This window comes from Pseudopipra pipra, chromosome 14, assembly GCF_036250125.1.
Source record: "Pseudopipra pipra isolate bDixPip1 chromosome 14, bDixPip1.hap1, whole genome shotgun sequence".
Taxonomy (NCBI): Eukaryota; Metazoa; Chordata; class Aves; order Passeriformes; family Pipridae; genus Pseudopipra; species Pseudopipra pipra.
In genome coordinates this window covers 7,090,295-7,117,766 of record NC_087562.1, presented here as the reverse complement: position 1 = coordinate 7,117,766, position 27,472 = coordinate 7,090,295, and the positions used below count along the sequence as shown (strand labels likewise).

General features: G+C 52.5%; 2 protein-coding genes and 1 long non-coding RNA gene across 7 annotated transcripts; all 3 read right to left on the bottom strand.

Annotated features, from left to right (window-relative positions):
• Window positions 1-1,827: 1,827 nt before the first annotated feature.
• Window positions 1,828-6,374, bottom strand: GINS2 (GINS complex subunit 2). Its single transcript, XM_064670997.1, has 5 exons — window positions 6,150-6,374; window positions 5,405-5,519; window positions 4,257-4,356; window positions 3,059-3,185; window positions 1,828-2,534 (listed from the first exon to the last, which is right to left on the bottom strand). The coding sequence occupies exons 1-5, from the start codon at window positions 6,237-6,239 to the stop codon at window positions 2,409-2,411; spliced, it is 558 nt and encodes a 185-aa protein (XP_064527067.1). The 5' UTR covers window positions 6,240-6,374; the 3' UTR covers window positions 1,828-2,408.
• Window positions 6,375-8,374: 2,000 nt separating this feature from the next.
• On the bottom strand, window positions 8,375-17,238 carry LOC135422043 (uncharacterized). 5 transcript variants are annotated; one of them, XR_010434301.1, is made up of 3 exons: window positions 17,040-17,238; window positions 10,188-10,276; window positions 8,375-8,800 (listed from the first exon to the last, which is right to left on the bottom strand). It is a non-coding gene; the product is annotated as an uncharacterized LOC135422043 (long non-coding RNA). The 5 variants fall into 5 exon arrangements; XR_010434302.1 differs by lacking the exon at window positions 17,040-17,238 and adding an exon at window positions 14,750-15,057; XR_010434298.1 differs by lacking the exon at window positions 17,040-17,238 and adding an exon at window positions 12,318-12,717.
• Window positions 17,239-18,699: 1,461 nt separating this feature from the next.
• EMC8 (ER membrane protein complex subunit 8) lies at window positions 18,700-26,639 on the bottom strand. The gene is made up of 5 exons (XM_064670989.1): window positions 26,337-26,639; window positions 21,997-22,073; window positions 20,391-20,460; window positions 19,815-19,909; window positions 18,700-19,549 (listed from the first exon to the last, which is right to left on the bottom strand). Exons 1-5 carry the CDS (start codon window positions 26,532-26,534, stop codon window positions 19,390-19,392), a joined length of 600 nt encoding a protein of 199 aa, XP_064527059.1. The 5' UTR covers window positions 26,535-26,639; the 3' UTR covers window positions 18,700-19,389.
• Window positions 26,640-27,472: the final 833 nt, after the last annotated feature.

Genomic DNA, 27,472 nt, shown 5'->3' with positions numbered 1-27,472 from the left:
TAAAAAGAATTTAAACCCAGGAAAAATAAATCCCCTTTTCCAGTGCTGTCCCACCACCAGTCCCTTGGGAAGCCGAGCCCTTCCACCCTCCTGTGTTTTGTTGGTCTTTTTTTTATTATTATTATTTTTACCCTTTTTCTTTGCTTTCTGGGGCGTTTTCTGCTCCAGTCAGGTTGTTGTGGGTGTTACGGTGTCAGGTGGTGTCTCAGCCTTGAACAGTCTCCACCTGCCAAATTCAAAACCCAAAGGAATTGCGCCGAGAGGGCTGGAGGGTTTGGGGGTGGGTGGCACTGGGGTGTCCCTGTCCCTCTTCCCAAAATACCAAGACAATCAGAGCAGTGCTAAGGCAGTCTGGGCAGGGGGAAAGAGGGTCTCTGTGAGTCTGTTGGTGGCACCATGGGGACATTCCAGGTTTGAGCTGTGCCCGCTGGCGGGCAGGGATATCCTGGTGCCACCAGGATGGGGTGACAGGGTCAGGCTTGGTGCCATTTTTAGCCTCTTTCTAACCCATCGTGTGCCCCAACTCCCCCAGGGAAGCCTTTTTTTTATTATTATTTTTAAATTATTTATTATAAATTGTTTTTAATTCGCCACGAGACCGGCTCACATCTCCAGGAAAAGGTGACCTCTGCTTCCTGCTTTAAATTCCCTTGTTGCACTTGCAAAGAAAGCATTAACCCTCCCCAACCCCCCTCTGCTCCCCGCTCTCCCATTGGCTTCACCAAATATAAAAAGCTGTGCAAGATTAAAAAGCAAAATGCCCTTGTGACAGAAATTAGTTTAATCTTTTTTAAATCCCCAATTGCCTCGCCAGCCTCTGGCCTCGTCGCTGCCAACTCCGGGCTTCACAGGGAATTTTAACACAGCAAAATACTCGTTGCTGCACTCTCTTCCCTTCCTGTGTGCTGTGGTGGAGGGGGGGAAGAAGCCAGGGATGGAAAATCGATGGCAATTTATCCCTCACCACGATGAGGAGCCTGGCTGGGATGTAGCCTTGCTTTGTAGCACCTCCTGTCCTGACTTTCTGTCCTCAACAGCCCAGAATCAGGTTTTTTGGACCAATTTCTCAGCATTTCTCCTCCCCTTGGGGCCATGGTGAGTGGTCGTGTCCGTACACACCCCGTGCAGAATTGCTGGAGCAGCTGTGCCAGAGCCTGGGATGGCTGGGAGGAGGGAGAGAAAGGCAGAGCCTGCTGGAGGCAGGTTAGATGCTGTGAAAGAAAGCAAAAAAAAAACCCCAAAAAAGGAGAAAAACCAACCCTAAACATGTTCAAAGTGTACTTGTTGGAATTAATTGTAATGTAATATATTATTTGTTGAATGTAGTAATTAGGTATTTATGAATATATTGCTGTAATTTCTGAAAACATCCAAAAACCAAAATAAACTCTTCCACAATGACGGCAACGGATTCTTTCTCCGCCGCCGGCAATGGGAACGCAGCCCTGCTCCGAGCATTCCCAGCCCTGCTCTAAGCATTCCCAGCAGCTCCTGCCATCATTCCTGCTGTCCCAGCCCTTTGGGGACGCAGCAGAGGCAGGCAGGGCACAGATGGCAGCAGGAGCCTGGCCCAGATGCTTGGGGAAGGGCAGCGCTCGCAGCCTGGCACCCTCGGGCTCGAGGAATAATTACATCTGCCATCAGCACAGCCTGGCTCCGGCCAGGATCCTGCCTGGATCCTGCCCTGGATCCTGCCCTTGCCTGTCTCTCTGCTGCAGGGAATCGGGGCTGGAGCCAAAGGAGAGAGCTGCAGGTTTTTCCAAGCATTGTTTAACCCATGTGTGACACCACACAGGGATTAATTTGATGCTGCTGACCCAGCTGCAATTATTTTTTATTATTATTTTTATTATTTTTTTTATACACAGTTGCAGATTAAAAAGGCAAAATATTTTAAAAAAACCCCAGTCAGATGTATATTTCCCAATAGCCTGGCTTTGGAGAGGGAAAGCCATTTCCTTTGTCCTCCAAAGAGCAGATGGATCTGCTTCCCAGCTGATCTCCCCAGCAGACACCTCATTGCCGGCACATCTTCCCCTTTTTTTTTTTTTTTCCCAAGGCTCTGAGAAAATCCATGGCGAAGCACCGCCTCGAAATTTATGGCTTTCAAGGCAGTGTGTGGCCTGTGCTGCCCTCAGAAGTTCCCTCGCTGAAGTACAACCACAGGAGAGATCCCGCCCAGCCTCATTAGAGCCCAGCAAGGCACCTCCCGCACCGAGCCCCAGAGCGGCTCCCAGGGACGCTCCGGTGCCATCGGAGCAATTCCCACCCGGCTGTGAGGCCGTGCAGCTGCTGCCGAGGGAGGATGAGGGTCGGGAGGCGTCGGGAGGTCTGTGCAGGGAGGTGGGGACTGGCCAGATGAAGGCCCAGGGGTGAGGAACAGAGCCCTGCTCCCTTCCAGTTCCCGCTCAGAAATCCTGGGAGTGGGCACTCTCGCCAGGCTGGAGGTTAGTCCGGAGCTTGTACATGTGATCCAAGGCTTGAGTGAGGAAAGTCCCAGTCGTGTTGATCTCCATCAAGGTTAAGTTATCCAGCTAAAAGGGGAAGTAACAGAATCTTGGGAAGCAGCAGAGGACAAGGCACTTGGGAAGCAGCTCACAGCCCACATTTCCCCTTGGATGACATTCCAAGGGACCGACCCAGCTGCCACCCCACTTAGGAGAAGCACCTGAGCACCAAGAGTCCTATTTCAAGAGCATTCCCCATCCCTGGAAGTGTTCAAGGCCAGGCTGGATAGGGCTTGGAACAACCTGGTCTAGTGGAAAGTGTCCCTGCCCACGGCAGGGGGTGGAACTACATCTTTAATATCCCTTCACATGCAATCCATTCCATGATTCTCTGGTTTCCATAAGGCACAGGGAGCTGCCACAAGCCCGAAAAGCAAGGGTTCAACACAGGGCTTTAGCTCCCACAACTGACGCACCAACAACCCAGGAAAAACATGCCCCAGCCAGCCTTTTCCCAGCAGCTCATTCCCCATCCATCACCATCCCACACAGCAGCTGGAGCCCTTCCAGCCTGGCTGTGTCAGGGCCATCCCAGCACATCCCCAGCACACCTTGGCGTGAGCCTCCTGCTGCCGCACGAAGCTGTCCGCGGACAGCCGCAGCTTGGCCATCCTGGTATCCCACGTATCCTTCACCAGCGTCCGGATCTCGTCGGCTTTGGGAATGTTGTCTGAGGCACTAGAAAAGGGAAAGAAAAGAGAGGATCAGAACAGGCTGCAAGGGACGTGTATGTTGTGTCACCGGTGTTAAGTCATGCTGGCAGCGCCTCACCCCTCTGAGGCAAGCAGTTTGCTACAGAGAAAAAAACCCTGCAACTCCACATTAAAATCCAGTCTGGTACTTGTGCTGCTGGGATTTCTGGGATGGTTTATTTACCCAGGAATGCTCAGCTCTTATGCAGCATCTGGTTCTCGCTAGAATCCTTCTGCTCTGTAATTGCCCAGCTGGTGTGAGGTGCACTGAGGGCCAATAACCTGGCCAAAGTCACAGGCAGCTGGGGAATCGAAGGGCTTGGCCGCGATTAAAGCCCCGGCTCGGGGCTCCCGGGGTCCATCAGGGAGAATTAAGCTGAAAGGGCTGTGTGAGATGTGCCACATCGTCCCATTAAGGCCATTCAGCGCTGCCATAAGGACCTTGAGAGATCCGATCGATTCGCGCGGACAGAGCTGTCAGGGTTGTTGTAGCGTGAGGGAGGGAGCTGCAAGCCAAGAGCCTCATCTCCAGAGGAAAAGCCAGAGCTGGAATGACCACCCTGCTTAATCGAGGGCTTAAAGTCACCAGAGCCCGCACTGAGCAAAATACCAGCCAGCACATTTTACAAGTGAAATGCCTCAGCAGGCAGGAGCTCAGGCTCGGAATATTCCCGGTCTCCTGCTTCTCAGGCTGAGGAAAGAGGAGCTTTCCTCCTGAAGGAGAGCCAAGGAAGAAGCCTGGAGGGTTTAGGCTGCTGAACAGATTGCAGCCGTGGAACGTGTTGCGGATCCTCCAGGCCTCCACGCTGAGCTGCTGCTCAATAAAGCGGCACAGCCCCAATTACGAGGCCACAGAACAAGCAATCCCCAAGTTACTGAAATGCAAAGTTACCATGAGGAAACTGCTGCTGTGAAATCTTGGCAGGCTGTGAGATAAAACTCCGCTAACTCCTGCTCTTCCCGCCGCCCTCCGGGGCTGCTGCCAACCAAGGCTTGAAAGATTGTCCGTGCGAGCACGTACTTGGATGGAAAATGCCACAGCTCAGCTCCTACTCACTAGTTCAACAGCAGCTTGGTGAGTTCCATGTAATAGGGACTGGGCATTGGAGTGAATGTGTCCTCCTTCCGTTCCTGGTCCCGGATTTCCTCCAGTTTTCCTAAAATACAAGCAGGGATAGTCAGGCATCATCAGGCCTTCAATGCTCCAGGTACATTTTTACCCATCCCTGGAAACACACGTGTTATTTCTGTAGGATCAACTCTATATCCAAGCATCAAATGACATGAGGACAGGAAAAGGTTCCTGTGAGGAAGCACGCAAAGATGCTGACAGGGACATCACAGCCTCCCAGGTCTCCCTCCTCACAGAGTGTCAACCAGAGTTTCTCTGAGTGAACAAGTGACAGGACAAAAGGAAATGGCCTCAAGCTGTGCCACGGAAGGTTCAGGTTGGACATAAGAAGGAATTTCTTCACTGAAACAGTCGTTAAATATTGGAAGGGGCTGCCCAGGGAGGTGGTGGAGTCCCCATCCCTGGAGGTGTCCAAGGAATGACTGGACGTGGCACTCAGTGCTCTGGGCTGGGTGACAAGGTGGGAGTCAGTCACAGGTTGGACTTGATAACTTGGGAGGTCTTTCCAACCTAAATGATTCTGTGATCCAAGGTCCCCAAAGCTCCTTCTGAACAAGCCTTGTGAGAGATCCAGGCACTGCTCAGAAAGACCAGTGACCACTGCTGAAGGTGTCAGGGCTGGGAATTCAATTTAATCCCTGTTCTTCCTCCTCTCCAGAGAAGCAGGAGTTAAATACCTAGCTTAACTGGGAAGATGACACCTCCTGTACCATTTAATCACAGAATGGTTTGGATTGGAAGGGACCTTAAAGTTCATCTCATTCCACCCTCTGCCACGGGCACAGACACCTTCCACTAGACCAGGTTGCTCCAAGCCCCATCCAACCTGGCCTTGGACACTTCCAGGGATGGGGCAGCCACAGCTTCTCTGGGCAGCCTGTGCCAGGGCCTCACCACTCTCACAGTAAATGTAAAGAATTCCAGGAGTGAAACATTAGATCCTTCTCTCTCAGTTATTTTGTGTTTTTTTAATTAAGTCCCCCACTAAAGGTGAAAAATAGATGTTTTTCTAATTTCATGTTTCCACTGCACACACTGAAGGCAAGGGCTGAAGCCAAAGCCGCCATCCTCACCAACATCCATCCATTCTGGAGGAATCAGCCGACACTTCTGCCTCTGCTTCAGATTAATGGCCAACCAGACAGGCACTTCTACTGGCAAACCAGGATTGAAAGGACCCAGATCTCCCTGGAAAACAAACCACCACCCTCAATCCATCCAGATCCTTCCCTGTGCCTCCCATCCTCTCCCCTTGTTCCCAAACACCCCAGACCATCCCGAATCCCCTCAGCCACTCTCCACCAATCTCCCCAGATCCTACCCCTCAATCCCAATCCCCTAAACCCAATCTCCCACACCTAATCCCTCCATCCCTGACCCCAAGACCCACCTGGATCCTGCACTCAGTGTCCCCAGGCTCTGTCCCAAACCGCCCAGCCCTTGCCCTTGGCCTCCCCTGGCCACAAGTCCCCTCTGTCCCCCAGCCCCTATACCCTGACCTCCAAACCATGACCCACAAGCCCCCCCAAAACTCTTCCACATCTCCCCAAGCTGTTCCCCAAACAGCCCAGCCCCTGCCCTCCAGTCCTTGTCCCCCAAGCCCCTGTTCCCAGTCTCCCCAGGCTCTGTCCCCCAAGCCCCCACTCCCTGACCCCCCAGGCTGTGTCCCCAAGTCCCCAAGCTCCTCTCCAGCCCCAGCCCCGCCCATGAGTCCCTCTGATCCTGTTTTTAGTTTCCCCTGTCTCTGCCCCCCCTCCCGACCCCCAGCCCCGCGTCCCCAAACCCCCCTGCCCGGTCCCGCCCCGCGGCCCCGCCGACCCCGATGAGGTGAATCCGGTCCAGGCTGAAGTTGGGCACGATCGTCACCAGTTCCTTCTCGGCCAGAAACTCCACCTCGGCCGGCTCCATTCGGCGAGCGGGACCCGGCGGGGTTCAGAACCAGGATCAAAACGGGATCGAACCGGGATGGCACTGGGATCGAACCGGGACCACCCCGGGACCCAACCGGGTGCGCGCCCTCGCTCCCGATTGGCTGCACTGCCCTCAGGCCCCGCCCACCCCGCCCAGTTGGCTCCTCCCGACGCGTTTTCGCGGTCTCCGCAAGGAGGGCGGGGCCTGGCTTGGCGCGGCGCACGCTGATTGGCTTCCACCTACTGTTACCGTGGCGCACGCCTCTCTGATTGGCTGCCCCTCTAGCCGCGCGCTCGGGGTGGGCCCCGGCGGGGGCAGGTCCGGGCTTTGGCACGAGGACCAATCACGACTCCCCTCCCGGGGCTCTCGGCCAATCAGCGCTCGTCACTTGTTGCCGGGGCTCGCGGGGTTCGCAGCGGCCCCGCCCCCGCCCGCCGCGCGCCCGCCGCTGGCGCCCCCTGGCGGCCGGGAATGGCACCGGGGGCGGCGGGAGAATGGCGTAACCCCGGGGGGGGGGACACGGGCTGTGGTGGGTGACGGGGGCTGTGGTGGGTGACACGGACTGCAGTGGTGACACGGGCTGTGGTGGTGACACGGGCTGTGGTGGGTGTCCGGGGCTGTGGTGGGTGGCATGGACTGTGGGTGGGTGTCCAGGGCTGTACCCAGCAGCCGCCCTCCTGCGCATGGCCTGGCAGTGGCCAGCTGCGTGCCTGTCTGTCCAGTTGTCCCTGATGCAGACACTCATGCTCAGGCACCTGCCATCACCCACCTGTCTCTTCCCTCTGTTCATCGGCTTATCCATCCATCCATCTATCCATCTAGACCTTCCCTTCTTTCATCAGCCTATCCATCCACCCATTTCTCCATCCATCCATCCATCCATGCCTCAATCCACCCATCCACCCACCCAGCTATTCACCCACCCACCCATCCATCTAGTTACCTATCCACTCCTCCATCCCTCATCTGTGCTTCAATCTACCCACCCACCTATCCATCCACCCACCCATCATGTACCCATCTATCCATCCGTGCCTCGATCCACCCATCCATCCATCCACTTGTCCACCCACCCAACCATCAATCCATTCACCCATCCATGCCTCCATCTGCCTTTCCACCCCTCCATCTGTCCATGCCTTCATCCATTCATCCACACCTCCATCTATCCATCCATCCAGTTCTCCATCCATCTATCCACTCATCCATTCCTTATAGCAGCAATCAATCCTCCTTTTGCTGTCTGTCCATGCACCATGTCGTCCGTCCGTCCATCCATCCATCCATCCATCCATCCATCCATCCATCCATCCATCCATCCATCCATCCATCCATCCATCCATCCATCCACCTGTGCATCCATCCACCCAGCCCTCTATGTACCCATCCATCTATCTCTTCAGCCATCCATCCATCCATCCATCCCTCCATTCCTTCACCCGCCTACACCCAGCCCAGCCAGGCAGCTTCTGGATGAATTTGGGGAGGCTGCATCTTGGCTTGCAGATCCCCATGGAAACAACCCCCCAGATGAATCCACCTCTCTCCAATCCCCCTCCCAAACTACCTCGGTCTCAGCCTCGGGACCACCCATGGAGCGACCCCAATCCTTGGGATGAGCGTTGCCCCGAAGGTGCCCCCAGGCTGGGCTGGGAGCCAAGCCTTGGGGACCTCCAGACCACCCCCCACATGGGCGGCACGAGGAGGGTCCCGCAGCCCCCCGTTCCCGGCGCAGCCCCCGCGGTGCCGCCGGCACGTGCTGAGCTGTGCCGGGCGCTCCGTGAGCGTCCCCCCCACGCTGCGCCTCCCCTCGCGTGTCTTTTGCCATCTGCTGCTGTCATTAAAAAATTAAATTTCCATCTGCTTTCACACTCCCGCCTCTCCCGCCGGCTCCGGGTGCCGCCGCTCCCCGGGAAGTATCGCCCCCGGCTCCCTCCCGGGATGCGGCTGATCCGGCGGGATGCGGGTGACACCGAGTTCATTTTCCTGGTGCTGTTTGATTCTTCAGTCTGTGTGGGGAGGTGGGGGTCCCACTTTTGGCCACCCGTCGGCACAAAGGCAGCTCCAGGGTGGTGGTGACAGGTTGTTTTTGGGGGACAGACCACCCACAGCCAAACCGGTGCCAAACTGGGGGGGGGGGGCAGAGCCCCAGGGGTTTTATTCAGCAGGGGGATCCACGCAGTGCCACCCCCTCCACAGTGCTGTTAGGAAAAGGGAGAAAAACCAGTCACTGTTGTCCAAACCCACCCGTGTGGGTGCCACGTGTGTCCCTGCGGAGCTCCCGGGGTGCTGGATCCGGCTGAGTCGCATCCTGGAGGCTGCAGCTCCATCCCAGCGGAGCGGGGACACATCCCGCCGGGATGGTGTCCCCCCTGTCCCCACTCAGCACTGGCTGCACGGATGCGGCCCCCCCGCCCTCCGCCCCTCTCGGGACAGGATGGTCCCCGTGGGTGTGGGCGGCGTGACGATGATGGAGGGCACGTGCAGGTGCTTCTCCCCCGAGGACGCCGTCGGGGGCCGGTCGCTGCCGTTCCCGCTGCTCACGCACGTCTTCAAGCCTGTGGAATTTGGGGGGATAAAGCAGGGGCAGTAGGAGGTGATCAGGCACGGCACTGCAGCATCCCCCACCTCCCCACCCTCCTCTGTGTCAGCCCCGCACGAGACACCCGAGAATCCACAGGCACCCCCACCTCACACCTCCTTCCCACTTGGATTTTGGGGTGTTTCACAGAGGCGGATCCCCCCCCCGGTCGCCTGCCCACCCCCCTCCAGGGAGAAGATCGCTTTAATCTGCTTTTTTAATCAGCAGAAAAGCCCCGCACGGCACAGGCGGCATCCAGGGAGGTTTCAGCTCTTCCCAAGCAGGAAAATGCCCGGAGGGGACAGACACTGATATTTTTAATCTCTTTTTAATTAAGGATAAAGCCCTGCCTTATGTAAGGGAGCTGGAAAAGCAGGAGGGTCTTTTCTTTTATTGTAGACTCCAAGCTCGTCGGAGGGGTCTGGAGGCACAGGGGGATATTTTGGAGCTCTGTCCTGGATTTGAGGCAGAGTGGGGATTCCCTGGCTGCCTGCTTCCCCTCTTCAGTCACCCCATGTTGGGCTGAGGGGGGGCTTGTGGGACCCCCAAATTCCCTAGACCACACACCCCTCCTCCAGCATCCCTGATGCGGGGAGGGGGCAGTGCTCATTTTTGGGTGATGCATCCAACTCTGTGCCCATCTCAACCAGCATCTCACAGAATTTAGGCTTGAGAGAAGCCAGGGAAGAGGCAGCCCTGCATCTTAGAGAGGGATACTCATTAACTCCCATCCCTAAGAACCTCAAGGATGATTAATACGGGCCACTGGGATGCAGAGCTAATGGGAGATGCGATATCCAGCCTTCGCCCTGCCAGGCCAGGAGCATTAAAAGCTCCCACTTTCACCCTGTGCAGACATCCATGACGCCATTCCCAGCCTAAATCCATTAAGAAAATTAAAGCTGGGGGGGAAAAATCATGGGTTGGATTATCCCTGGGGAGAGTGGAGCAGCGAAGGATGCTCGGGGTCGGTCTGGAGGTCAGGAGCTGGGACCCCAGGCCTGTGGCCTGACCCCAGGCATTCCATCCATGCATCCCTGAGCAGCCCATCCATGCTTCTGAAGGCCCTTTCCTATCTCAAAAGAAAACCCACCTATTTATTGAGCAATGCTATTAACCCATGGATTCTCCAGAGCAGAGGATGCAGGACAAGCAAAGGACTGGACTTTTATATTTTGATAGGGCTGGGAAAATCATCTCCAGGGTGGTGCAAGCGCAACAGGTCACCCGTGGGACTTCATAAATAGCACCAAGATCCCAAACCCCACCAATCCCGCCCCCACCTAAAACTCTTCCATGTACAACCATCCCCCAGATGCCTTCACAGAGCAGGAGACACCCCAACATTCCCCCCCCAGACTTACCTTTCAGGCAGGATAACTTGAGCCCCATGTTTTCATCCTCTCAGCGGGATCCAGCTCTCCAGCTCCGCCGCCAGTCCTTGCTGCTGGAGCTGGAAAAGAAAGGAGAAGGTTGAGGGGAGAGATGCTGGGAAGGAGGAAGGAGAGGGAACTTGATTGCTGGCTAAAAGCTCACATCTATCCGTGCGTGTCTGTATCTATAGGAGCCCAGGCACAACAGGAAGTGCGGCTGCTCCGTCTCAGAAACCACGAGTGATGTCACGGCACTTCAGTGACTCAATCTCATCCGATGAGTTTAGTAAGAACTTTTTGGGAGGGTGGAGAGGGAGCCTGTTGCCAGGTAGGAGGGTCCCATCCCAGCCTCTCCACTCCTGGGGTGCAAATATTTGGAGGTGAGAAGGCCGTGAGCAGGTGGAATAAGGTCTTGTTATTTCTTTGGTTCTTGCAGAGAAAACCCCAAGCCCACGCACAGGAAATAGAGGAATCCTCCTGGGACTGCCTCCCTTGGGCTGAGCCAGAGCAGCTGCTGGGAAGCACTGAGGGAATGCACATCATCCTGCTCCTCTTGGGCATCCCTGATGCCCCAAGAGCTTTTGAATGGATGATTCCCATTGCGAGACATCACTTTTTTTAAGATGCTGAAAGTTATTCTAGGAAAAAATGCCTTTACTGGGAAATCTGCATCCCTCCTGCCCACAGCTGCTGGGAAAAGCTTATTGGGATGAGGGTCAGTGACTCATTTTTGGCTCTTCCAAACTCTGGGCCCTGCAGAGAACCAAACAAACCCTCTGCTCCCTCTGCCTGACCTCCAGCATGGCTTTAGTTTGCCTTTCCAAGCAGCCCTGAGGGGGGTCGGCAGCAGCCAACAAGGGGAAGTGGAAACTTGCTATTGCTGATTTTAATTCTGCATTTTCATGAGCTGAGACAGGGTGCAGGGAATGGAGTGCTCCCCATGCCTCCTACTTTGCAGCTATCCTGGAGGCTTCCAAATATCAAGAAACCTGTTTTGAGTCAAGTCCTGTGGTTTTGGGCACCTACTGGTTGCTCACACCACTCAAGGCCAGAGGAGAGTCACGCTGGGGACACCCGGACTCCCAGCATGGGGTGGGATATACTCTAGAATCTGATCCTGTGAGATCAGATCCCAGTGGCCAAACCTTCACAGGACACAGCAGCCCCCTCCCCACCACTGCTGGCTCTTATCCCTGTGGCCAAGCTCCAACACCACTGGTGGTTTGGGTAGAGAAATTCCCCCTGCCAGCATTCCAGCAGGATTTCTGGTGGTTGCTGCTGAGGCTTCAACTTCACTCCCGTGTGCCAGCACCAGGCCAAGGAATATTTGCATCCCGACGAGTTCACGCTCCAAAAACCCCCAGACACTCATCACAGGCGTCACTGGAATGGGGGATGAAGTGCCCAGGAGGAGGGGGATGCTCAAGCTGCCTGTGGGGCCAGGGAGGACCGGGAAGGGGGAATGGGACCGAAGGCGCGGCGGTGCTCCGAGGGGATGGAACTTACCCGGTCCTGGGAGCCAGAGGCACAATGCCCACCATTGCATCCCACCTCCCCTGGCTGCTCTCGGATGCAGGAGGCTGGGAGGGGATTCCCCTCAGGACCAGCTGTGCCCTGGGAGCGCGGGAAGAGGTTGTAGCGAGAGCCGGCTTTGGGGTTTTGCAAGGTTGGTTTCTAACCTGGTTAATCAGGTTAGCAGAGTCCGGGCTCCTCCCATCCATCCCCCACTCCAGCCCCATCCAAGCCCAGCAAAGCCCTTGGGTGATGAGGAAATGCTGCTTTACTCTCACCCCGCTGCACAATCCAGTCCGGAGCCGACAGAGAGAGGAAGGAGTGCCCTCGCCTGCAGCCAAAGCCCCCGGGCACTGAGCATCCCGACAAGCAGCCAGAGGGGCCACCGAGTGCCTGGAAAAGCAAGTGCCAGTTTGGTATGAGGGTCCACACCCAGCTCTGGCAGGACCCATCGCCATCCCTGAAGTCCTGATGTCTAGAGACATCAGCCTCTGGGAGCATCTTCTCCTTCCCCAGCTTCCATAAAGGATCTTTTCCCCTTTCCATCTGACCTGTCACTCCAAGAACCAGCCTAGAAGTGGGAACAGCACCAGGCAGTGGGTTTCTCACCATGCCCAGGATGAGAGCTCCGGGTCGGGTACCACCCCGCTGGGAGGACGCCTGGGAGAAGGCTCTGCCTCTGGAGCAGCCTCCTTCGCCTGCATTAGCAACAGCCTGAGGCTTTTCCATGTTCACCTCCTCTGCAATTAAGAGGAGAGGCCCCGCGCCGACTCCTTTTCAGACAGAGCTGAAAAGCAGCGGTTCAAACGCGGGGCGCCGGCGAGCAGGGAACTCTGGCCGCACATTAAACACCCCGCGGCAGCAGGGGCAGGGAAGGGAGGGAAAGCTTTGAACTTCACCCAGGGATCGGAGAGAACCCATCCCAGGAGCTTGGGAGGTCTCTGGCGAGATCAGAGCCCTACCACGAGACCAAGCCTGGCTGGGATGGGCATTAAGAGGAGTAGGGAGGGGAAACGGGTGGTTCTTCTCCGCTTTCTGCTGGTTTGGTCCTGCCATGTCTGATGAAAATCACAACTATGGAAAGGGCTGATTTCCTCCCCGACCTGACTCCTCTGATTTGTCAAATAACTGAGTTATTGGAAAGCTCTAAGCTCAGGAGAGGGGAGGATGGAACGGGGGAAAGGCTACAGCCCCAGCTGTAGGCACAGTCCTGGGCACAGAGGTCAGGGCAGGGGTGTTTGCAACCCAGAGCTCTGGTTTTGCCCAAGAAAACAAACAAACTAACTGGTTCATGTGGGGTTTTTTTGCCTGTTCAGCTGCAAAGTCCAAGTTCTGAGCCAGAGCCTGATAAACCTGACCCAGGGACCCCTCACTGGCAGCACAAATCCAGTCTAAGCAGCAGAAATCCCTCCTCTGCATTTAGCTATTTTGATTCCTCTCTCCAAAACTACCTGTTTGCTGCTACTGGGTGAGAATGAACAGCCCCAAACCCATGAGGGCTGGAATTAGCCTGGCCTGGGGCAGCAGTTGTTGCTCAAAAGCTGGCAGAAAGTGATGGTTTGCTGCAGCAGGGAAGGGAAACATAAACACCAGCCTGCTAAAATACCTGTGGTTTGCTCTGCGGGTGCAGCACTGCTCCAGCTGCTGTGGTGTCCTGATAGGCACAAACACAGCTCAAACACCCCTTACTGTCCTCCCTAGGGCTGGGAAAGAGAAGGTGGGGGTTGGCCACCTCGAGGTGGTTGGGAATGGACTGGAACCTCTCTGGTGTGGAGCCCTCATCACTGCTGGGTGACCAGTGTTAGGGAGATCTGAGTTCCAAGCACTGGAGCATCCCAGTGGGCCCAACACCCCTTTCTAGGGTCACTGTGAGACCCCCACACAGCCTTGTCTCCAATCTACATCCCTCCCAGGAGTTCCTGATTGCTATCACAGCCCAGGGCTGAGCTGTAACTTGCTGAGCATCATGTCAGGGCAACTGGCCAAACCCCACCAAGAGTCAGCCAGGCAGGGGGAGGAAGAGCGTGGGCTCAAACAGCTCCCTTGGTGGGTGGGTATTGGAGCCACCTTCACTCTCTGGGGGAACACTTGAACCTCCAGCCCAGGCAACCAGCTGAGCTGTCCTCTGATGTGGTCAGTCACTGGTTTCCAGTCCTGGCCGTGGCCCTTTGGCAGCTGAGCTGCTCCTCTCCCCAGGCTCGGTGCTCCCCAACCCACCAACTCCATCCTGCCCTGGTGCAGGAGAGGATGGAGGGGGCTGAGGCACTGATGGGGGGAGGATGGAGGGCAGTCTCTGAACTTCCCTTCAGGTGAAGGACAGGGTGAGCTGATGGCTTCCCAGGCGCCAGGGGAACCGCAGGGAAGTGAATGTGTTTTGCAAACACCGGCCACAAGAAAAGCTTTGGCTGGAGAACCCAGAGCAGCTCTGCCTGCTCCCTTCAAGGAGCTGCTCCTGCAAACACCAGCTGGGCTCGTTTTAGCAGGGAGGGAGGGGGATGAAGGAGCTTTCTGGGTCATGGAGTCCCAGGGTCTGCTAACGCAGGTGACACGTCACCCTGGCTCTGTGCTAACAGAGCTACGACACCACCTGGCCCCCCTTCTGCCCCCATCCCTTCTGGCCCAAGCAGGGGAAAGGGCAGATCCCAGCCTGGCTCAGGGATTGCCCCAGAAAGGGGCTGAAGGGCCACTGCATGGGACTTGCTGGAGCTGGAAGAGGCAACAAGGCAGCAAGTGCTGGGAGGGGAAAAGGAACTCCCTCCCGGAGCCCTGCAGTGATCCAGGGCTGGCGAGTGGTACCCAGAGGGGATGCCAGGCATGGGAAGGGAGGAGGATGTCACCAGGAAGCAGCTGAGGATGCAGACTCCGGGGAAACTGGAGCAGCTCCAGCATTCCCCAAGCACAGCCTCTTGGCAGGACCAGCAGACCGAGCAGGAACCGAGCAGGCAGAAAACACCCCTGAAGAAAATCCGGGATGTGGCACGAGCGAGGCGGGAGCTGCTGTGATGGGGGGGTTGGAAGCAAAGGTGAAAATCAGCACGTACCTGATGCACAAAACCAGAGCGTGCCGGGCTCTCCTGCATCCAGGACAAACGACCTCCCTGCCGGCATGGATTCAGCAGGGAGGCCACGGCCGGGAATTGGCTTAAGGACCTGGCCACGGCTGCTGTGCTCCCTGGCTCGCAGAGCTCCAGGTTAATCTCAGCCCAGCTTTCCCTTTTATCCCCCGCTACAACCTCAATACATTTTTTTCAATTAGGTCCATCTTTTAAGCTCCAGGGCGCATTTCTAGGAAGGGCTGTGCCGTTTCCCTGGGCCTGGTGGGCTGGTGCTGCGCTGAGCGGGACATGCCTGGCACGGCTCCTGCCCGCATCCAGCCAAAGTGCTGCCACGCTGCAGCCGGAGCGGCGCTGCCTGGAACCACTCACAGAGTCACCCACTGCCCCCAGCCCACCTACCAGGTAATTTTAAGAGCAGAATTCCCTGATTCCCTCATCACAGCTCCGGCAGACTGTGGAGTGCCAAGCTGGCCACGCTGTCCCCACGGGACCCCTGCCAGCCCTCTGCCTCCATCCTCTCCGAATCTGCCTCCGCCGCCTTTCGCAGGGCGATGGCTGGAAACCAGAGGAAGGGATGCAGCTGGGGTGTACTTTCGGATGAGAAGGCTGGGTGAAAAATGTGGTCTAAAAGCGACAGTGGAAAAAAAAGATAAATCGATAAAGTCCTCAGAGGATACTTGGGCACAGAGAAATTGCTGCCGGCGGCGGGAGGGCTGGTTCGGGGCGGTGGGGAGAGTAAAGAAGGGTTTGTGGTGCAGGAGGGTGAGGTGTTGAGGTGTTTAACTCCAGATGGGAGAAGCAGAGCCAGGGCAGGATGTGAGGGAAGTTGCCTGCCCAGCCTGGACCAGCCCAATATGGACCAGCTCGCTCCCTGCTCCACTCCAGGAGCTGAATTAAGCCCAAACGAGAAGCACAGCTCGCAAATTGAGCACACTTCCCCTCGAGGCCATTTTCCAAGCTGCACTCAACCACAAGCCCACCCCACTAAGAGCCTCCTCCATTAGCATCCTGCGCTCTCCGAGCAGTGCCCTCCACTCGGCATCTCCAGACACTTTCCTGGTCGCAGAGTGCAGCGATTAGGCCTGGAGCCAGGGAGCAGAGAGACCCGGGATTGCTTCCTGCATCCGTCACTGTCACCTCTCCTCGCAGCTCTGCCGCTTGCATAAGGAATTCTTGGGGGTGGGCTCTGCACATCTGTCTGCTCCCGGCACCAGCTGTGCCAGATGAAGGGGTTCTGGCTCCTCCCAGCTTCTCCCTGCACCCAGGTCAGCTCTAATGAGCTGAGGTAGGTTATGTGGGAGGTCTTTGCTTGCTTTCATGCTGGCACAGGGAGGGAATATCCCATGAGCAGCTCTGCCGACAGATGGGAAGAGGGAAAATGCCAGTGGCAGGCTGCTTTACTTGCTGGATGGAGAAAAAACCTCCCAGAATTCTCATATACACACAGAGTGATGAACTCAGAGGGCAAATGGCACCAGGAACAACCTCACTTGTGAGCACCCCAAAAACAACTGATCCAACACCCCATTGCTCTTGTCACCCATCTGCTTGGGGGGGGTGTTTGTCACTGTTTTGAAATACTGAGGTTGAGAGTGGGAAAAAAGAATCCCACAGGCTGAGACAGCTGGGGGTGTTCAGCCTGGGGAAGAGAAGGATGCAGGGAGACCTTAAACCCCTTCCAGTGCCTAAAGGGGCTGCAAGAGAGCTGGAGAGGGACTTTGGACAAGGACCTGGAGGGACAGGACAAGGGGCAGTGGCTTCCCACTGCCAGAAGGCAGGGTTGGGTGGGATATTAGGGACAAATTGTTCCCTGTGAGGGGGGTGAGGCCCTGGCACAGGTTGCCCAGAGAAGTTGTGACTGCCCCATCCCTGGAAGTGCCCAAGGCAAGGCTGAACAGGGCTTGGAGCAACCTGGGATAGTGGAAGGTGTCCACTAGCCCAGGTTGGGGATAGTGGCAGGGGGTGGAATGAGATGAGATTTAAGGTCCCTTCCAACCCAAACTGTTCTGTGATTCTCTGATTTCCAAGTCCTTCAGGTCGTATGGATGAGGTAAAGAGCTGGGAGTTAAACACCTGAGCAGGCAAATGCCAAGTTTCCAAATTTTCGCGAATAAGGGAGAAAAAAAAATAATCCTGCGTGTCATTAATTGCTGACAAACCAAAAACGAGTAGGACACCTATTCCCAGTACTGTCTTTCTAGCTATCACAAGGCCTCCAGCAACAGAGATGCCTTTCCCAAGATTTCTTCCCCCTAAAGTTTTAAAAAGGAGTTACCTTAAATTCCTGCGATGAATCCAACTATCAGCTGGCCAGGAAACCAGCATTTGCTCCTGGTGCATCGGCAGGAAAGGGGAACACTGCCTTCCCTGACACCTGCAGCTTCCTCATTCTTTCACAAAGCCACGGTGGCTGCCTGGATTTATGGAATTGCTGCCTTTTGTCCAGCCTTCAATGCAAATAGGCCAGGTGAGATCACACCTGCAGCGCAGCCCTTGTCCTCTGCTCAAAGCCAGCCTGGGCTCTGCTGGTGGCAAAACACTCGGAGATCCTCATTTGAGAGCAAACAGAAGATAAAAAAAGGGGAAGGCAAAGCAATAAAAGCTGCTCCCCTTGCAGCAGTGTGTCCCAATGGTTAGTCACAGGGAATGAGGAGACACAGTTTGCCTTGTCTTAGGGGGATGAGAGGGGAGGATGGGAAGATTAGCCTGAATTAGCATATGTATGATCAAAGCTTCATTATGATATCCTGTTACAAACAACATGAAATACATTTCCAGTGGCTCTGCAGACACACCAGTTCCTATTGACAACCCCACACAAGGAATCTTGCAAAGATAACATCTGCCTCTTGGATTTCATGAGGTGTTTGTACAAAGTACAACAGCAGCCCTGTTCCTGCAGCCTGGGTGGTTTGCAGAGCCTGCTCCCAGGATATCTTTTCGTATAGATGTGTAGCGAAACAGCCACTGGAACATGTTGATAGCATTGTTTGTGAGCTAAATAGATGTTTTCATTCAACAAGTGAAAACATTTTCCTCTCCTGCAAGCCTGACTCACACGTAGGAAAGGTTATTGACTACATGCCAATCTCTTTTGTAATCACACCTGTCTAGTGCAGAGCAGGGAGATAAATCAAACCTTCCTCTCTTCCCTGAACCTCCAGTCTCACCTCCTGCCTCAGTGGAATCTGACCTGGAGGGAACTCCTCAGCAGGACCTGACTGGAGGCATCCTGTTCTATTCCCTGCTGCAAATAGCATTTTAGCCTTACCCCAGGACCAAGAGTAAAACTTGTGCTTACTGAACCTGAAGCTGAGGCAGATCAAGAGGTTTTGGCAATCCCATTCTCAGTGTTTTAAAATAAGATCAGGTTGGATGGGGCTTGGAGCAACATGGTCTAGTGAAAGCTGTCTCTGCCCATGGCAAGGGGGTGAAATATGATCTTTAAGGTCCCTTCCAACTCAAACCATCCTGTGATTCTAACACTAAGGAAAAAGCAGGAGCTTGGAGAGAAGTGGACCATTTGGTGACATTTGGATCTTTCTTGTAAACACATTTTTGGGTAGGAGTAGAAGGAAATCCAGAGGATTGAGACTATGCTTAACTACAGTTGAGCAAACAACCACGAGGAGTGAGGCAACAAGGCTTACAAAGAGCTGTTCTAGTGTGATACAAAGCCTCATTGTCCAGTAAACTTCTTCTTGGAAATAAATATTAATGAGAAAGACAAGGCAGAAGCTGAACTACACTGTATCCAGGCTCCTTGGATTCCATTTGCTTGCCTTCATATCAGAGGGATATATTTTGGACCTATTGAAATATGCACCGTGTGAATCAGTGGAAAATCAGATCTGCTGATAAATACCCCCAAAATGCAAAAAATTCATAAGGTATTTCATTCTTGTAGACTGAAAATGTAGATTCAAACTCATTAGTATGCTTCCAGTGCTTTTTATAAATCATTTACTTTGTGTTTAACATGTTCAAGCAATAACTGGTTGTCAAGCCCAGGGAGAGCAGGAATCACCATATTATTTGGGAATATTCCTTTAAAATACTCTCTGTAGCTGTGTCATGCTAAAGCACTGCAAAACAGGTGACACATGAGCATGGAACATCCTCAGCAGTTTGCATTTTACTGTGCCAACAGAATTACAATTCCAAACCAGGCCAGAAGAAACCGTTCACCTTACATTTTATGTCTTTGCCCTTAAAAATCTCTCATCTGAGGACAGCATCGATTTTTTTTGGAAAGGTATTTCCATAAATCATTAAAAAGTAACCTCTCTAAAGATTAGAAAAGCTTAGTCAAAACTTTGTCACACGGACAGTGGGGCCAAGCAGAAGCAGTCCTGGTTTCGAAGGAACAGCAACATTCACTACAAGTGGGATGGTGTCCATGAGGACAGCTGGAACTGACAGCTGGCATCTCTTCCAAGGAATCTCACAAAAAAGATTCAATGGCTTACGGACACATCACTGCGCCACGTGACGTGCCCCTCCCCTTTAATCAGTCAGCTTTCCACACAAGGTACTGAATATTATTCTATTTACATTCAAAAATAGCATTTTTCTCTCTTCAGTACATAGTGGGAATGCCCGTGGATTAGTCAGTAGGAGCCCCTCTAACACAGGTGCAGGACAGCTTTGTTGATCTCCGGGTTTGTCCAGTCGTTCCGGATGTCATCCAGGTGATTGTCAAAATCCACCAGTGTCTCGTAGGACTTGCTGTCTAAGAGAGAGGCAGCGATTCTCTGGGCTTCAGTCCAGTCTTCACAAAAATCACTAGGATGTAAAACAGCCAGGGATAAATAGGAATCACAAAGGAAATCTCCACCACCTCCTCCACTCTGGAAATTAAGCCACGCACTGCAGAATGGTCACGGCCTGGCTACAGGAACCAGCTCTTCTCTCTCACTACAGCAAGAAACACCTTTAAAATCACTGTCAGCTACATCCACAGTGTCACTCATCCATAAAATTTTGCCATCACCCAGACAACCTGTTTCCCCTCACTACCCAAATGCCACTGAACTCCAAGTTTACTCACATGTGCGGGTCCTTGCACCTCCACTTGTTCTCGTGCAGCTCGTACACGTGGATGGCAGGCTCCACACACTCCATCGTGAACTTGGTGTTGTCAACCTGGTGTGTGACACAAAAACACCCCCTCAGTCTCCTCCTCAGCATCCCAAGAGATGAAATAAAACCCAAAGTCAGTTTGTAAAAACAGGGCACCTTACACTCATCCACTGTTCTGCCTTCACATAGCCAAATTTAAGCTGCCAAAATCCTTTGCCACTGCAGCAAGGAGACAAAGCCCCGAGTGTGACATTAAAGACAAGAATTTATGCTGCAGAAGGGGTGTTGAAGCCATGAATGTGCTGCCTGAACATGCAGAGCAGGCCTCCAGTTCCTCTGAGGTGGCAGAGAGCTCACCACAGTCTCTCTGCAGACTTTGAACTTCACTGGCTACAGGTCACTGCATCTCTTCCCCAGAGCATTTGGAGGGGAAGAGAAAATTAATTACTTATTAAAGGACTCAAAACCCAGTATTTCCATGGCTGGTCCAACACCACAGTCAGGATACAATAAAGAGAGGGTGAGGGGGAATGAAGTGATTCACCATGATGAGCGCCGTGTCCGTGAAGCCCTCGGCAATCCTGGAGGCCACTTTCTCCGCAACCTGGTTTGGGCTGCAACAGAAAGGAAAAGGAACTGAGTTATGTGAGCCATGACAGCCCAGCTGAAACCAGCAGGAAACGGGCTCAAAGAGATGTGAGAAGGTCACAGCGTGCTAACAAACAGGAACAAGATAGAGAGCTGATGCTACAGCTGATAGAAGGAGGCCAAGAAATGCCCAGCTCCCCTCTGCAGCACATGGTCCAGATCTCAGCTGTGCTCAGGCAACAGGTTTGGAATGGCAAATTGTCCACTGATGACATGGAATCAATGTTTTGTGGCCTCCTACCTTCTTCCACCAGACCAAACACTGCACCCAGCTCTGCCCTGGCAGCCATTTAAAAAAGAACACTGAGTTTTCTCCCCAGTCTGCACTTGAACTCACTGTCCAGTTGTTCTACCAAAATCAGATAATCTTTTAAAAAGATCTTTTAAAACCTTCAGCATGATTCAAAGATGACAATCTCTATGTGGTTCCAGTGGTGCCAGTGACAATCTCTATGTGGTGCCAGTTACATTCAGAAATTAAACCGGAGTTTAAAAAAAACATCAAGCCTGTGACATTTGCTCAAACCTCAAATAGAACAAACTGTATCTTCCCCTTAAAAATGTCTCCAGCAGTTATTTCCCTTGTAAGGAAAGGACTAATAATGCCTTTATCCCTGTTAGATACCTTAGAAGTCACAAGTGTTACTTAAAAAACACACTTGAGTCTGAATATACATTAACAAATAACTGGAATCAGAGAATCACGGGATGGTTTGGGTTGGAAAAGATCTTAAAGATCATCCAGTTCCTGCCATGGGCAGGGACACCTTCCAGTAGATCAGGTTGTTCCAAGCCCCATCCAACCTGGTCTTGAACACTTCCAGGGAACATGGCATGATACTTTAAACAAGCTGTTCTTATTTATTTTAAATGTAAGTATGATGCACTCTCAGTTGTCTAATAGACAGAGGGGAAAACACGTGATACGCAGATCTGAAACTAAATTGTGGCTTCACAGGAAGGTCCTTTACTGCTTATTGGGTACTCTGAGTCAGCCAGCAGGGAAACAAATTACTAAACCTGGGGAAAATAAGTGATAAATAAGAGATATCACTGTGCCACTGACATCATCTTCCACTTCAAGAACATCCCTTTCCACATAAAAAATGGCTTCAATAAAACTCAGAGATAATTAAGTAGTTTAGAAAGAATTAGGTCACTTCTGACTTTCCATAAGATACTCAGAGTTTACAAGATCTGTACTGCACAAGTAAACACGCTACAGATTTTGGCTATTTCCCTGACAACTGCAATTAAACTGGCTGGCAGTCGTTCAAAGCCTGGCCTTTTATAGTATCCACCGAAGAGGAGGGATTCTGGAAAGCCTGGAGTTTCTGCACCTGAACAAAGGCCACATCCCCCAGCACCAGGGAGACAATGTGGAACCAGATGACAGTTGTCAAAGTTAATCAACACGCCTGATTTATGTGGATGATTTTTGCTGGCAGAGTCCAAAGTACAACCTAAAAGAGCAAACAGAAGGAAATATTGCACCAACACACCTGGCATCTTTCACGCGTTCGTTTGCCTGGTAATATCCAGCTATCACGTAGCTGTTCTCCTTGCACCAGGAGTCAATCTGGAAAAGCAATGGGAACAATTAAACCCAGGAAAAATCAGGAAAAAACTCTCCAGAATTAAGGAAATCTCACGTGTCTGTCCTGCAAATAAAACAGCAACGAAGCATTGCTACATCTTTAAATACCTACATATTTATGTCTCTTTATGTGTGTGCTCACGCACAGTTTGGCTGATTTAACTGGAACAGAGGAACCCAATTGAGCATTTGGAGAATGATGGAAAACATTAACCAAATGGAGCAAAAGAGCAAGAAGTGATCTCAGTCAAAGCCTGGCCTAAATTCGAGTGACAGGACTATTTAACACTGCCTGGGAGAGGATTTTGGGTCTCACCCACTGATGGTTGAGGTGATTGTCTGTCGGTGTTCACCTGACACAGAGACTTCAGAGCATGTTCACAGCATGGAAGTGTGATTTCCCTGTCATTTCAGAAAGAGCTTGTGCATTTTACTTCTAATGTAACATTTCTAGGTTAAAATGCAAGTATTTTTGGCCTTCATTAGAAAATAAAGCTTGAAATTTGTCCCATTTCCCATTTTTTCAACTCACTCTGTCACAAGAAAGCTTTTGAGATAAGAATGTTTTCCTTTGAGAGTTCTTCCTAATTTAACATCTGTATGTAAATGCTTAAACATATGTATTTTTTTGCACACAATTTATACGACTTTTGATTTACAGAAGTACAAAACTTGAATCAGTTTTGTTGTTGGTTGTTTCTTTTCAAGTGAGTTTCAACACTGCTCTTCTTCCTGTTTTAAACTGGACCTGAATTCCTCCTGCTGAGTCTGTCGTGCTTTGAAAATATCTCTCTCTATATATGATGTTTCTCCTCAGAATTGAGGCTATCAAGTCAGCAGAATACAGAGCCCTGAAAGACAGAAGTGGAGAGAACAGCTCGAATTTTCCTTTGCAGTCCCTGGAGAGCACGGCCTCAAAAAACCCTCCACAGCTCTATTAAAATGGAGTCCAAAAATACATCTGCTACTGACCTGTCGCATCCTGGAAGTCAAATCAATCTCATTTTCAGCAATAATTATAGTATTAGACTGCACAAACAAACAAACAAACCAGCCATGTGAATAATCCAAAGGATGACATGGATTTAAGTGATAAAAAAAAGAGGCTGTGTAGCCCTGCTAGAGCTGAGGGCCAACTGCTGTTTCAGTTACAAACCCATTTCGAGGGCTTAGGACTCTGGTTTTAATTGTTAGTGGCTTGAAAGCTTGGCATTAGAGCCCAAAGCCAGACACTAAAACTACTACTAATAATAATAATAAAAGGTCCATCAATTTAAAAATTAAAAAACTTGGTTTAAAATCCATTTTTGTTCTGTCTTAAAAAGAAAAGAAATGAGAGAATGATTTTAAGTTCTCAGTTCTCTAACCAGCAATTAAAAATTACTTCTGTGTAAAAAAAAAAAAAAAAGAAAAAAATATCTTTTAGGAATGAAAGCTGTTTCCAGCTGCAATTTCCAAACTCTCTCTAAGCACTGTCACCACAGGTTTCCTCAGCATCAATTAGCTCCTGATATTTTTAGTCACGTCCAGCTCAGCCAAGGGCAAGTGACTGGGGACAAACAGGATCTCGCTTCCATATGGAACTTGCCATCCTGTAAAAATCCAAAGGGACCTGTGTTCTGCTTTGCTGCAGGTGCCTGGGGGTTTGGAAGAGCCCTGGGAAGAGGAAGAGGAGGAGAAAGAGGAAGAGGAGGGGGAGAAGCAGGAGGAGGAGAAGAAGGAGGACCTGCTGCCACCTGAGCGCTGTTTCAGGCAGAGGGAGAGAGGGAAGTGCTCCTTGGTTTCTGGGTTGATTTTTTTTTTCTTTTGAGATGTGGTTGCAAAACCACATCAATTACCTGAGAAATTCAAAGACAGAGAGAAACCCCACGTGAAACTTAATTCACTTTTTCTTAATGACTCTGCTCTCGAAAGGGAGCTCAAAGTGCCAAAGTGCAAATTAAACGCACGTCTCCGGAGCTACAAACCTCCAGCCCTGCTGGAATCACGGAATATACTGAGTTGGGAGGGACCCTCAAGGATGAAATCCAACTCCTGGCCTTGCACAGGACACCCCAAAATGCTACCATGTCCCTGAGAGCATTGTCCAAACGTTCCTTGAACTCTGTCAGCCTTGGGGCCGTGACCACCGTCCTGGGGAGCCTGTTCAGTGCCCCACCACCCTCTGGGGGAAGAACCTTTCCCTGATATCCCACCTAACCCTGCCTGACACAGCTTCATGTTTGTTTATTTGTATGGGTTTTGTTGATTCCTTGTACGTTTCAGGAGTCACCACGTGGACAAACCCACTTGGAAGTGAATCCTCTCTTTTCAGATTAAATCTGAGCATTACTGCTCCCATTCAACATTCTGGGATGACTCAGGTCAGAGACAAGGAGGTGAAACTCGTGGGGCTGGTTCTGGAAAACCCTCCCACGTATGAGCAGGCCACAGGCTTGACCAAGAATCAGCAATAATTGAACTGGAAGAGAAACAGATCCCATTAAATCCTGTCAAATCCTTTAGAAACAGAGGTGTTTTGCTACAAACAGTGACTTTAACCACACTGATCTCACTGATTCATTCAGTAACCACACGTTAGGTCGTACAGAAGATATCAAGTGCCTCCTTTCAAACCTTACCACGATAAAATCCAATTTTCATAACTGCTCTGACAGTGTTTATTGACATCTTTGCTTTTGTTTAAACCCAGAAGAGGAGCAAAGGACCCTGGGCTCTTGTCAAACCTCTGTTCTGAAGCTGCCAATGATCACAGGAGGCAACAAACGTGGCTGTGAACCACACAGCAAATCCTAATTGATGTGGGAAATGCCAGGGATTCCCAATCTTTACCTTTCTGTATCAAAAACTGAGAATAAGTAAGTAAAATGATGCCATTTCTTTGGTTCCAGAAGAGTTTTCTTGCTGTAGATGTGGCAAGACCTTTCAGATGTCACAAGAAACAAGATTTGTTTCCTAATAATCTGATCCTGCAGCAAGATCTACACTAGAAAAATACACTGAAGGCCAAAAGCTTACAAAAATTCACTGCCACAAATCTTGTAGAAAGGCATTTAATCCTAATTTAATGAAAAGTCTACACATACTTTATTATATACATTATTCTACACTTTGCTAGCAACTTCCACTTACTCATTCACAGAGGAAAAACAAGTTACTGCTACTCTAAAAGGTAAAAAAATCAAGCCCTGCCCACATTAAGGCAATTATAAACAGGATTATTCCATTTTCCCAAGCAGTAACATGAGGAAAATCGTACTCAGAAAGCAATGACACCAGCAGCACACAGTGCTGTGCCCCTCCCACACTGTTTCACTGCTGTAAATATATTTTAAATGAGAAATTTTGTGTGTTTCATGGAAAAACTGAATGGTCAGGGCTCAGGCTCAGCTGCTCTGGCTGCATTTCATCATTTCCAGGCTTCAAAAGATGTCAACATTCCCATGGCATCATCTCAGCTGGAGATAACTGGAATTTAGTTACAAATAACTGGAATTTAGTTACAAATACCTGAATTTATTTACAAATAAATCTTCTTTTGGATGAAAAAGACATACAAAGCGAGGGGAACATTAAAGCCAATGAGTCTGGAGGAATCAGAAATTAGTTAAGTTTTACAGATATTAAAAAGGGATGGATTTTCTCCTGCTCATAATCATGGAATCATGGAGTGGTTTGGGTTGGAAGAGATCTTAAAGATGATTGAGTTCCACCCCCTGCCATAGGCAGGGACACCTTCCACTAGCACAGGTTGCTCCAAGCCCCGTCCAATCTGGCCTTGGACACTTCCAGGGATGGGGCAGCCACAGCTTCTCTGGGCAACCTGTGCCAGGGCCTCACCACCCTCACAGGGAAGGATTCCTTCCCAATATCGCATCTAATCCTGCCTCTTCCATTCCTCCTTGTCCTGTCCCTCCAGGTCCTTGTCCAAAGTCCCTCTCCATCTCTCCTGGAGCCCCTTTAGGCACTGGAAGGAGCTCTAGGGTCTCCCTTGAGTCTCCTCTTCTCCAGGTAAACAACCCCAGTTCACCCAGTCTGGAAACAGAGCAGAGGGGCTCCAGCCCTCGGAGCATCTCCGTGGCCTCCTCTGGACTCGCTCCAGCAGCTCCACATCCCTCCGATGCTGGAGCTCCAGGCATTCCAAGCGCAAACACCCGGAGTTCGGCCATTGCCTCCCCATCGCCCCCATCCCTCCGTCCCAGGACTCCTCCCCAAACCTGCCCTACCGCTGCGGGACCACCTCACCAGGGTCAGGGCCACTTCCAGCATGGGGGCGAGCGCCAGCGTCCCGTGGAAAAGCGGGATGCAATCCACGAACAGCGCGGGCTGCGGCGGGCGCGGGGCCGGCGGGCGCTCGGCCACCAGCAGCCCGTTCACGGCGCAGTGCGGGTACTTGGCGCCGTGCAGGACCATCTTGCAGTACGCCTGGGTGGTCAACTTCATCCTGCCCCGACCCTGTCCCGGCACCGGGACCCGCCCCGGGACCTGCCCCGGCCCGGCCACGCCGCTCCCCGCCCGCCTCCAAGCGCCGCCGAGTGTCGGCAAAGCGCCGCCAAGCACCGCCGGCTCTTACGACAGCGATTTTGGGGCGGATTGTGGCTGTTCCGGGGCACGGAGCGGGGCTGGAGCCGCGGGGTGGGGGCTGCGGGCCGCGGCTCCGGGGGCCGCGCCTGTCCCTGTGAGGGTCAGCACGGACACACCCCGGGGGCACGGCACAGCCCGGGCTGGGCAGGGGGGTGGAAAATGAGGGGGAAAGGAGCCGTGGGTGCTGGTTACAGCGTCTGGGCACGAGCCCAGGTGTGCCCAGGTGTGCCCAGGTGGGCTCGGGCCGGTGGCACCCGGGCTGTTCCAGCCCCAGTGTGGGCACAAGGCCAGGGCAGGGACTGTCCCCCTGTGCTGGGCGCTGTGCTGGTCTAATTCTGAGCCCATCAAGGACAGACACTGATGGGCTGGAGCGTGTCCAGAGAAGGGAATGGAGCTGGGGAAGGGTCTGGAGCACCAGGAGCGGCTGAGGGAGCTGGGGGGGTCAGCCTGGAGGAGTCTCAGAGGGGACCTTCTCGCTCTCTGACAGGAGAGTGGAGCCAGGTGGGGGGCGGGCTCTGCTCCCAGGGAACAAGGGACAGGACAAGAGGAAACGGCCTCAAGTTGTGCCAGGGAAGGTTCAGGTTGGACATCAGGAGGAATTTCTTCCCGGAGAGGGTAATCAGGCATTGGAAGGGGCTGCCCAGGGAGGTGGTGGAGTCCCCATCCCTGGAGGTGTCCAAGGAAGGCCTGGACGTGGCACTCAGTGCTCTGGGCTGGGTGACAAGGCGGGGATTGGTCACAGGTTGGACTCCATAATCCCAGAGCTCTTTTCCACCCTCAGCGATGCTCGGATTCTG